Source organism: Zonotrichia albicollis, chromosome 29 (assembly GCF_047830755.1).
Source record: "Zonotrichia albicollis isolate bZonAlb1 chromosome 29, bZonAlb1.hap1, whole genome shotgun sequence".
Classification (NCBI taxonomy): Eukaryota; Metazoa; Chordata; class Aves; order Passeriformes; family Passerellidae; genus Zonotrichia; species Zonotrichia albicollis.
Window position 1 is genome coordinate 6,229,580 of NC_133847.1, and position 12,458 is coordinate 6,242,037.

Genomic DNA, 12,458 nt, shown 5'->3' on the forward strand with positions numbered 1-12,458 from the left:
CATTCAGCAGCGAGTCTGAATCAAAGACAGGCAATGTTCCCTCTGGCAGCGTTATTTTTAGAATACTAATGTTTACCGAAAGCTCACGTTAATGTTCTTTGTTCAAACCTGGCTAAATTTAGCAGGAAGGAGTTTGATAATCCCCGGGATGATTCCCCCTGGCATTGCTGAGTTCCTGGGCGCCCTTTGTGCCCCAGGACGTGACTCATTTCTGCTGCAGCTTTAATTCACAATTCCAATCCTCCTTAATCATGAGACGTTGTTGGTGGGATGAGCAAGGGTACACCAAGGTTCCTCCTGCCCGGAGGGGACGTCAGAGACAAGAAATGGGAATTATCTTCGCTTGGGATTGGTGAAGAGGCAAGAAATGGGAATTATTTTCCCTTGGGATTGGTGAAGAGGCAAGAAATGGGAATTATTTTCACTTGGGATTGGTGAAGAGGCGAGAGATGGGAATTATTTTCACTTGGGGTTGGTGAAGAGGCAAGAAAAGGGAATTATTTTCACGAATTATTTTCCCTTGGGATTAGTGAAGAGGCAAGAAATGGGAATTATTATTTTCACTTGGGGTTGGGGAAGAGGCAAGAGATGGAATTATTTTCACTTGGGATTGGTGAAGAGGCAGGAGATGGGAATTATTATTTTCACTTGAGATTGGTGAAGAGGCAAGAAATGGGAATTATTATTTTCACTTGAGATTGGTGAAGAGACAAGAAATGGGAATTATTTTCACGAATTATTTTCACTTGGGGTTGGTGAAGGGGCAAGAAATAGGAATTATTTTCCCTTGGGATTGGTGAAGAGACAAGAAATGGGAATTATCTTCACTTGGGATTGGTGAAGAGGCAAGAAATGGGAATTATTTTCACTTGGGATTGGTGAAGAGACAAGAAATGGGAATTATTTTCACGAATTATTTTCACTTGAGATTGGTGAAGAGGCAAGAAATGGGAATTATTTTCCCTTGGGATTGGTGAAGGGGCAAGAGATGGGAATTATTATTTTCCTTTGGGATTGGTGAAGAGACAAGAGATGGGAATTATTTTCACGAATTATTTTCACTTGGGATTGGTGAAGGGGCAAGAGATGGGAATTATTTTCATGAATTATTTTCTTTTGGGATTGGTGAAGAGGCAAGAGATGGGAATAACTGGGGTGTCACTGCTTTGGGGACTGGGATCAGCCTGGAATAACCGGGCTGTCAGAGCCGAATTAAAATTCCAAGTTTTTGGTGTTTTGTTTTTTGTTTGTTTTTTTTTTTTTTTTTTTTTTTTTTGTTTTGTTTTTTGTTTTTTTTTTTTTTTTGTTTTTTTTTGTTTTTTTGTTTTTTTTTTTTTTATTCCACACAGGGCCCAATTTAAATCCCAAGTTTTTGATTTTTTTTTTTTAATTCCACCCAGGGACACATTCCTTCCCCCAATCCCACCTCTCCCTGCCCTCCCTGTGTCCTGTCCCTCCATCCCAAATCCCAAATCCCAAATCCCAAATCCCAAATCCCAAATCCCAAATCCCAAATTTGGGACCTAACCCTAACCCAAATCCAAAATCCCAAATTCCAAATCCCAAATTCCAAATCCCAAATCCCAAATTTGGGACCTAACCCAAATTCCAAATCCCAAATTCCAAATCCCAAATCTCAAATCCCAAATCCCAAATCCCAAATTTGGGACCTAACCCTAACCCAAATCCCAAATCCCAATTCCCAAATCCCAAATCCCAAATCCCAAATCCCAAATCCCAAATCCCAAATCCCAAATTTGGGACCTAACCCTAACCCAAATCCCAAATCCCTCTCCTGGAGCCCCTTCAGGCCCTGGAAAGCCTGAAGAATAGAATTTTTCTATAGAAAAGGCTTTTCTATAGAAATTAAAAAAAAAAACAAACCAAAAACAGAGGATGAGCAGAAAAAAAATGATATTGATCCTGATGGGATTTTGGTTTTTATGGAAAAAAATAAAATCAGAGCAAAAAATCTGCTTGCTACAAATTTCCAGCACAAGTGTAGCCCTAATTTATAATTAATTTCAATTAATAATAATTAATTTCAATTAATATGCATTTCCTGAAAGAATTCACAGCATGACTACAGCAATGCTTGTTAGAGGATTAGATTTGTATATATTCCTATTTCCAGTTCATTAATTATGTTAATTGTTTGTCTAAACCCACTCACATTAGGCATCTCACGGTAAATAGTTGGGTTTTAAATATTAAATAATATTAACTATAATATTAAAAATAAAAAAGGGGTTCTTGGGGTTTGGGTATTTTTCCATTTAAGTGGTTTTGGGTTGATTTTGGTGTGTTTGGGTTTATAATTCTCAATTTCCAGTCATGGTATTAATTGGATTATAAAAATAAATATAAAAAATATAATTGGATTATAAAAATAAATATAAAAATAATGTGAGATTAAACAACTTGAGACAAGCACAAGGTCCTGTGCAGGTTGGGAGAAACCCAAGGAAAGGAATTTTTTCCATGGCTCTTTTTGGGAAAGAATCCTCCAGAACAGGAGTTATTTTAGTAAAATAATTGGAATTTTGCAGCGTCAGAATTTCCTTTGAATGCCTTTCTTCAAAGGGAACAACATCCAAACAACGAATTTCCCTCATATTTTCCACGTGAAGCCAAATCCTAAATAAAATCTACTTGACAGAATCTTGTGGCCGAAGGATTAGTCTCATTTTAATAGAATATCCACAGAATTTATGGAATAATACAAAGCAAAACTCAGGGTACAGATGAAGAGTCTGCTAGCACAAACCACCTAAATTACAACCACTGCAGAAAATGACATTTCACACGTTTGTACAGGTGGGGTTGGGCTGGAAAGGAACAAAAAAAATAAAATAAAATAAAATTAAACCCCTGGGATTGTGGTTTATTGTCCTTTACCAAAACCTGCTGAGTTTCTGGCTGTCAGGAAAGAAGGAAATAGAAAAGACAAAAATGTGCTTTTTGTGGGTTTTTTTGTCCCTTTCTCCTGCCCCAGCCCTTCCTTGACTCCTGGTTTTTGAAACCCTCTAAAAAAGAGGATTTTTTTCGCCTTTAAAACCTTTTTTTCTGCACCTCAGTGGGGAATAAAGATGGAAAAATAACCATGAGGGAATCTCTAAACATCCATTGACATTTCCACAGCACTGGACAGAAAGGATTGGGGTGAATTCCTGCCCTGGAATCCAACTTTGGTTCCTTCCTCGTGAGCCACAACAAAAACTCATGGCCAGCCCCAATTCTGGGTGGAAAAAGCAGAAAATTTGGAATTTCTGGAGCTGAGGATAAATCCTCCAGGAGAGGGGAAAGGGAATTCCTGCTCTGCACAGGAAAAAAATTGGATTTTTCAGGGAGTGAACTGAGGTCCTGCCATGAAACACAACATCGAGTAAAAACCACCAGGATTTGGTGAATTTGGGCATAAAAAAGAACTTTTTCCTGCAGCTAAAACGCGACTTCCCACGGGAGAAAAATCTCAGGAAAAGTCAAATCAGGCCAGAAAGTGCTCAATGGAATCCAGGGAATTGAGAAATGAAGATCTGGGTCCTGCAGGGCTGATTTCTGAGGCAGGAATTTTGCTCAAGGGATGAGTTCATTTCATTTTTCTCCTTTAAACATATTTATATATTTATAGACTGGGCAAAGTCCCACTGGAAATGCATTTCCACCAGCAGCAGTGCGGATTTCTCAAAATCCAGCTGAGATTTGTCACTCCACCTTTGGGACAGGGACATTTTCTTTCTTTTTTTTTTGGTGTTTTTGTCCAAAAATTTGGAGTTTTTTTGCTTTGCAATCAACTGGTTGAAATAAGTTAATAATATTTTATTTTTTTTGCTGCTATAAAATGGACTTTTGGCAGTTCTAATTGATGGGGGTGCAGGTTCTTCTGTGTGTTAAAAGACATAAAAACTTTATCCATCCATCCATCCATCCATGAAGATAAACTTGACATGCTTATAAAGCTGTGAAAAATCAAAATCTAATGCACAGCACTCAGAGTGCTCCATCACAAAGTGCACTTTTGGAAACAGAACAAAACCAAAAATCTCTTCCAAGAAGTTAAAAATTGATTTTTTTTTTGTTTTTTTGTATGGAAACGAGTGCCCACGTCCATCTCATGAAGGGAAATTTGGGATCTGTCCTTGTCCTTCCCTTGCTCTGAAGGAATTACTTGGGAAAAGGCGAAGTTTCATTGTCAGATCTGCTCATTCTGTATTTTTTCTTTTTTCCCTGAAAGTGCAGACAGAGTGGTTTTGGGCAGGGATAAATAAAAAAACAACAAAAAAGCAAATTCCATCCTGGTGTGGATCCCTCCTGAAAGGAGATTGGGATTCCTCATCCCCCACATCCATCTCTTCCATCCCAGCAGGATTTTTGAACATTTTCTGATGCACAAAATCTTCCTAGAGCTGGATTTTGACCCCATCACTCAACATTTTATCCATTTTATTGTTGAATTGAAATTGGATTAATCAGCAAAGTCCTTCCTCCACTCTGGGACAGAGGCTCCGGGAGGGAATTTGGGGATTTGGAGATTTGGGGATTTGGGAATTTGGGGATTTGGAAATTTGGGAATTTGGGGATTTGGGGATTTGGAGATTTGGGCATTGGGGAATTTGGGGATTTGGAAATTTGGGAATTTGGAAATTTGGGGACTTGGAGATTTGGGGATTTGGAAATTTGGCAATTTGGAGATTTGGGAATTTGGGGATTTGGAAATTTGTGGATTTGGAAATTTGGGGATTTGGGAATTTGGAGATTTGGAAATTCGGGAATTTGGGGATTTGGGGATTTGGAAATTTGGGAATTTGGAGATTTGGAAATTCGGGAATTTGGGGATTTGGGAATTTGGAGATTTGGGAATTTGGAGATTTGGAAATTCAGGAATTTGGGGATTTGGGAATTTGGGGATTTGGGGATTTGGAAATTTGGGGATTTGGAGATTTGGGAATTTGGGGATTTGGGGATTTGGGGATTTGGAAATTTGGGAATTTGGAGATTTGGAAATTTGGGAATTTGGGGATTTGGAGATTTGGGGATTTGGGAATTTGGAAATTCGGGAATTTGGAGATTTGGAGATTTGGAAATTCAGGAATTTGGAGATTTGGAAATTCAAGAATTTGGGGATTTGGGAATTTGGGGATTTGGAGATTTGGGGATTTGGGGATTTGGGGATTGGGGGATTTGGGGATTTGGGGATTTGGGGATTTGGGAATTTGGAGATTTGGGAATTTGGAAATTTGGGGATTTGGGGATTTGGGGATTTGGAAATTCGGGAATTTGGAGATTCGGGAATTTGGGAATTTGGGAATTTGGGAATTTGGGGATTGGGGGATTTGGAAATTTGGAAATTTGGAAATTTGTTGATTTGGGGATTGGGGGATTTGGGGATTTGGAAATTTGGGAATTTGGAGATTTGGGGATTTGGGGATTTGGGGATTTGGGAATTTGGGGATTTGGAAATTTGGGAATTTGGAGATTTGGAAATTCGGGAATTTGGGGATTTGGGAATTTGGAGATTTGGAAATTTGGGAATTTGGAGATTTGGGGATTTGGGGATTTGGAGATTTGGGGATTTGGGGATTTGGAGATTCGGGAATTTGGGGATTTGGGGATTTGGGGATTTGGAAATTTAGGAATTTGGCGATTTGGGGATTTGGGGATTTGGAAATTCGGGGATTTGGGGATTTGGGGATTGGGGGATTTGGGGATTGGGGGATTTGGGAATTTGGGAATTTGGGGATTTGGGGATTTGGAGATTTGAGCATTTGGAAATTTGGGAATTTGGGAATTTGTGGATTTGGGGATTGGGGATTTGGGAATTTGGGGATTTGGAAATTTGGCAATTTGGGATTCCTGGCTGCTCCTTCTGCCTCCAGGCAGAGCTGGGGACAGCAGGGAGGAGCCACCTGGAACAAACCCGAGCTCCACCAACACCTGCTGGGCTCCTCTCGCCTCGAATTTTCCAGAATTCCTCATAAAATCCCATTGGTTTGGGCTGGAAAGGACCTTAAATCCCATCCAGCGCCACCCTGCCATGATCCCAGCCCCTTCCAGCTTGGAATATTTTGTCAATAATTGGTTCATAATGATCTTGTTCAGATGGAATTTGGAATTTAATTTTTCTTTTCCATCTTCAGCCTCTGGGCTGGCGCAGTGGGCGCAGAGCTCTGCTTTCCATCCCTGCAGGAGAACGTCTCAGATGAGAATTAAGGTTAAAAAAGTCATTTTGGTGCTTCCTTGGGGCACCCAAGGGGAGGAAGGGGCTCACCCAGCGTGGTTTTGTTCACTGAAAAGAGGAGAAAAAGGAGCTTTGTGTGTCCAGGGGAGCCATCCCCACCTCCAGCAGAAATCCAGAATTCTCCTTGGAACCATGAGAAGGGAATTCTTCCTCTGGAGAAGGAAAGGGGTGGTGAAGAAATGAGGGAATTCTTCATCTGGAGAAGGAAAGGGGCGGTGAAGTGAAGAAATGAGGGAATTCTTCATCTGGAGAAGGAAAGGGGCGGTGAAGTGAAGAAATGAGGGAATTCTTCATCTGGAGAAGGAAAGGGGCGGTGAAGAAATGAGGGAATTCTTCATCTGGAGAAGGAAAGGGGCGGTGAAGTGAAGAAATGAGGGAATTCTTCATCTGGAGAAGGAAAGGGGCGGTGAAGTGAAGAAATGAGGGAATTCTTCATCTGCAGGTGTTTGAGAGGGGTTTTAGCTGATTGTGGGATCAGGAAAAACCTAAAATGATTTGGAGGGACCTGAAATCCCATCCAGGGACAGCTCCCACTGTCCCAGCCTGGCCTGGGACATTCCCAGGACCCTGCAAGCTGCCTCTGAAATCAGGAATTTCCAATAATTTTAAATTTCTCCATTTCCTTCCCCCATTCCTTTGCTCACAGAACCCTCACGAGTCCCAATCCCGAATCCCAAGAGTCCAAGTCCCACCTGCACCCCTGGGCTCCTGCACCCAGGCTGGAATTTGGAATTTTGTGTGGAATTTCATGTGCTGGAGGAGCATTTCCCTCCTCAGGGAAACCTCCCAACACTTCAGCAGCGTCAGCAGAGAGTGATTGTCCAGTGGAGACCAAAACAGGGCCTGGAGAATTTCCTTATCCTGGAAAACTCCTTCCAAAAACCCCCTTTTTTTTGGGGTGTGTATTCTGGAAAACTCCTTCCAAAAACCCCTTTTTTTTTGGGGTGTGTATTCTGGAAAACTCCTTCCAAACCCCTTTTTTTGGGGTGTGTATTGTGGAAAACTCCTTCCAAACCCCCATTTTTTTGGGGTGTGTATCCTGGAAAACTCCTTCCAAACCCCTTTTTTTGGGGTGTGTATCCTGGAAAACTCCTTCCAAATCCCATTTTTTTGGGGATGTGTATCCTGGAAAACTCCTTCCAAACCCCATTTTTTTTGGGGTGTGTATCCTGGAAAACTCCTTCCAAATCCCATTTTTTTGGGGTGTGTATCCTGGAAAACTCCTTCCAAATCCCATTTTTTTGGGGTGTGTATCCTGGAAAACTCCTTCCAAAAACCCCTTTTTTTTTGGGGTGTGTATTCTGGAAAACTCCTTCCAAAAACCCCTTTTTTTTTGGGGTGTGTATCCTGGAAAACTCCTTCCAAATCCCATTTTTTTTGGGGTGTGTATTCTGGAGAACTCCTTCCAAATCCCATTTTTTTGGGGTGTGTATTCTGGAGAACTCCTTCCAAATCCCATTTTTTTGGGGTGTGTATTCTGGAAAACTCCTTCCAAAAACCCCTTTTTTTTTGGGGTGTGTATCCTGGAAAACTTCCAAAAAGCTCTTTTTTTTTGGGGTGTGTATCCTGGAAAACTCCTTCCAAAAACCCCTTTTTTTTTGGGGTGTGTATCCTGGAAAACTCCTTCCAAACCCCTTTTTTTTGGGGTGTGTATTCTGGAAAACTCCTTCCAAACCCCTTTTTTTGGGGTGTGTATCCTGGAAAACTCCTTCCAAACCCCTTTTTTTTGGGGTGTGTATTCTGGAAAACTCCTTCCAAATCCCATTTTTTGGGGTGTGTATCCTGGAAAACTCCTTCCAAACCCCTTTTTTTGGGGTGTGTATCCTGGAAAACTCCTTCCAAAAACCCCTTTTTTTTGGGGTGTGTATTCTGGAAAACTCCTTCCAAAAACCCCTTTTTTTTTGGGGTGTGTATTCTGGAAAACTCCTTCCAAAAATCCCTTTTTTTTTGGGGTGTGTATCCTGGAAAACTCCTTCCAAAAATCCCTTTTTTTTGGGGTGTGTATTCTGGAAAACTCCTTCCAAAAACCCCTTTTTTTTTTGGGGTGTGTATCCTGGAAAACTCCTTCCAAACCCCTTTTTTTGGGGTGTGTATCCTGGAAAACTCCTTCCAAACCCCTTTTTTTTTGGGGTGTGTATTCTGGAAAACTCCTTCCAAAAACCCCTTTTTTTTGGGGGTGTGTATTCTGGAAAACTCCTTCCAAAAACCTCTTTTTTTTTGGGGTGTGTATTCTGGAAAACTCCTTCCAAAAACCCCTTTTTTTTTGGGTGTGTATTCTGGAAAACTCCTTCCAAACCCCCTTTTTTTTTGGGGTGTGTATTCTGGAAAACTCCTTCCAAAAATCCCATTTTTTTGGGGTGTGTATCCTGGAAAACTCCTTCCAAATCCCATTTTTTTGGGGTGTGTGCCCTCAGGAGAAGGTTCTGTGGGATCCCTGCAGTGTGCCTCATGCTCCTGGATGGGATAAATCAAGAAAAAACCAGGAAAAAACAGGAAAAAACAGGAAAAACCAGGAAAAAACGTGAGATTTCCTGCTGGCAATGAGTTCCAGAGGAACAGTGCTGCACTCGGAATCTTCTGGAAGAAAGATGGAGAAAGGAGGGGAAGGCTCTGCGTGGTTGTTCTCAGCTTTTGGGGTGTCCTGGAGGAACCTGGGGTGCTCCGTGCTGGCCAGCAGCGAGTGAAGGGAAGATTTTATCATCGAAACCAAAATAAATTCTCTTTTTCTGGGCTGGAGGATGCTCTTGACTTACTCCAAGGATACACACTGAGTATCTGCGCTGTGCAAAGCTCTCCACAGACCATTCCCTAAACGCACCAGAACCTGGGCTGTAGCTTCGTTTTTTGGGGGGATTTGTTTGGTTTTTGTTCTTCTTTTTCTTTTCTATTTTTTTTTTTAAAAAAAAAAGGAAAGTGGTTCCCAAGAGGTGAAAGGAGGTTGGAGGAAGAGGAGGCAGCTCCAGATTCACAGGGTTTGGGAGGGTGGTGGCAAATTCGTGTCCCCAGAGGTCCTTCAGGTGGTGACTGCAGGCTCTGCTCCATCCTTGGGGCTGCTCCCACTCAGGACATGCTGGGAAAACAGACAGGAGGCACAAATTGAGGTAAAAAATGTGATTATTGTCATGATATCGACAAAACAATGAGTGAATTGGGGTGAAATGGTTGCTGATGGTGCCAGTGTTGGCTTTGGTGGGCACGGGGGACAAAGTGGCACCAGGTAAAATTGAGGTAAAAAATGTGATTATCGTCATGACATCGACAAAAAAACAATGAGTGAATTTGGGTGAAATGGCTGCTGGGGACACTGATGGTGCCAGTCTTGGCTTTCATGGGCACGGGGGATAAAGTGGCACCAGGCTGGGGGACCCTGGATCACAGGAGGCGTTTTCAGGCACAAACTGATTAAAAATGTGATTATTGTCATGATATCGACAAAACAATGAGTGAATTTGGGTGAAATGGCTGCTGATGGTGCCAATGTTGGCTTTGGTGGGCACAGGGCACAAAGGGGCACCAGGCTGGGGCACCCTGGGTCACAGGAGGCATCTTCAGGCACAAATTGAGGTAAAAAATGTGATTATTGTCATGATATCGACAAAACAATGAGTGAATTTGGGTGAAATGGTTGCTGATGGTGCCAGTGTTGGCTTTGGTGGGCAGGGGCGACAAAGGGGCACCAGGCTGGGGGACCCTGGGTCACAGGAGGCATCTTCAGGCACAAATTGAGGGTAAAAATGTGATTATTGTCATGATATTGACAAAAAAAAAGGAGTGAATTTGGGTGAAATGGTTGCTGATGGTGCCAGTCTTGGCTTATGTGGGCACAGGGGACAAAGTGGCACCAGGCTGGGGCACCCTGGGTCACAGGAGGCATCTTCAGGCACAAATTGAGGTAAAAAATGTGATTATTGTCATGACATCGACAAAACAATGAGTGAATTGGGGTGAAATGGGTGCTGGGGACACTGATGGTGCCAGTCGTGGCTTTGGTGGGCACGGGGGACAAAGGGGCACCAGGTAAAATTGAGGTAAAAAATGTGATTATTGTCATGATATCGACAAAACAATGAGTGAATTTGGGTGAAATGGTTGCTGATGGTGCCAGTGTTGGCTTTGGTGGGCACGGGGGATAAAGTGGCACCAGGCTGGGGGACCCTGGGTCACAGGAGGCGTTTTCAGGCACAAATTGAGGTAAAAAATGTGATTATTGTCATCACATCAATAAAAAAAATGAGTGAATTTGGGTGAAATGGCTGCTGATGGTGCCAGTCTTGGCTTTCATGGGCACGGGGGACAAAGGGGCACCAGGCTGGGGCACCCTGGGTCACAAAGGGCACAGGGTGGGCACACCAAGAGCTCAGACCTGGGCTCCTGATCCTCTGCTGCGGGCACGGGCAGGCTGCAAAGGGAAAAGAGAAATAAATACAGCTCCAGTGCATGATAAATCATAAATAAATAAACAATAATAAATAAAAATTAAAATCATAAATAAATAATAAAAATAATAAATAATAATAAAAAATAAATAATAAATCTCCAGCACATTGCAAATAATAAATAACAAATAATAAATAATAAATAAAATAAAATAAAAATAAAAATCCTAAAAAATAAAAATCCTAAAAAATAAATAATAAAAATCCTAAATAATAAATAATAAAAATATAAAAATAAAAAATCCTAAAAAATAATTAGTAAAAATCTTAAATAATAAATAATAAATAATAAATAATAAATAATAAATAATAATAAATAAATAATAAATCTCCAGCACATTGCAAATAATAAATAACAAATAAAAAATAAAAAATAATAACAAATAACAAATAACAAATAATAAATAATAAATAATAGAAAATAAAAATCCTAAAAAATAAATAATAAAAAATCCTAAATACTAAATAATAAAAATAAAAAATCCTAAAAAATAAATAGTAAAAATCTTAAATAATAAATAATAAATAATAAATAATAAATAATAAATAATAAATAATAAATAATAAATAATAATCAATAAATAATAAATTTCCAGCGCATTGCAAATAATAAATAACAAATAATAAATAACAAATAACAAATAATAAATAATAAAAATATAAAAATAAAAAATCCTAAAAAATAAATAGTAAAAATCTTAAATAATAAATAATAAATAATAATAAATAAATAATAAATAATAATAAATAAATAATAAATCTCCAGCACATTGCAAATAATAAATAACAAATAAAAAATAACAAATAACAAATAACAAATAATGAATAATAAATAATATAAAATAAAAATCCTAAAAAATAAATAATAAAAATCCTAAAAAATAAATAATACAAATCCTAAATAATAAATAATAAATAATAAATAATAAATAATAAATAATAATAAATAAATAATAAATCTCCTGCACATTGCAAATAACAAATAACAAATAACAAATAACAAATAACAAATAACAAATAACAAATAACAAATAATAAATAATATAAAAATAAAAATCCTAAAAAATAAATAATAAAAATCCTAAATAATAAATAATAAATAATAAATAATAAAAATATAAAAATAAAAAATCCTAAAAAATAAATAGTAAAAATCTTAAATAATAAATGATAAATAATAAATAATAAATAATAATAAATAAATAATAAATCTCCAGCACATTGCAAATAATAAATAACAAATAACAAATAAAAAATAACAAATAACAAATAACAAATAACAAATTACGAATAACAAATAACAAATAATAAATAATATAAAAATAAAAGTCCTAAAAAATAAATAATAAAAATCCTAAATAATAAATAATAAATAATAAAAATATAAAAATAAAAATCCTAAAAAATAAATAGTAAAAATCTTAAATAATAAATAATAAATAATAAATAATAAATAATAAATCTCCAGCACATTGCAAATAATAAATAACAAATAAAAAATAACAAATAACAAATAACAAATAATAAATAATATAAAAATAAAATTCCTAAAAAATAAATAATAAAAATCCTAAATAATAAATAATAAAAATATAAAAATAAAAAATCCTAAAAAATAAATAGTAAAAATCTTAAATAATAAATAATAAATAATAAATAATAAATAATAAATAATAAATAATAAATAATAATAAATAATAAATAATAAATAAATAATAAATCTCCAGCACATTGCAAATAATAAATAATAAATAACAAATAACAAATAACAAATAATAAATAAT

At 37.7% G+C, this 12,458-nt stretch overlaps 1 protein-coding gene across 3 annotated transcripts in view; it reads right to left on the reverse strand.

Moving 5' to 3' along the window:
- Window positions 1-2,663: 2,663 nt before the first annotated feature.
- Window positions 2,664-12,458, reverse strand: part of ATCAY (ATCAY kinesin light chain interacting caytaxin) — a 33,868-nt gene continuing 24,073 nt past the window's right edge. For all 3 annotated transcript variants that reach the window (XM_074528923.1, XM_074528921.1, XM_074528922.1), the window contains 2 exons: window positions 10,602-10,637; window positions 2,664-9,308 (listed from right to left, as the gene is read on the reverse strand). In XM_074528923.1, the coding sequence (XP_074385024.1) occupies window positions 9,299-9,308; window positions 10,602-10,637 (46 nt within the window). In that variant the 3' untranslated portion in view covers window positions 2,664-9,298. The remainder of the gene's footprint in view (window positions 9,309-10,601; window positions 10,638-12,458) is intronic.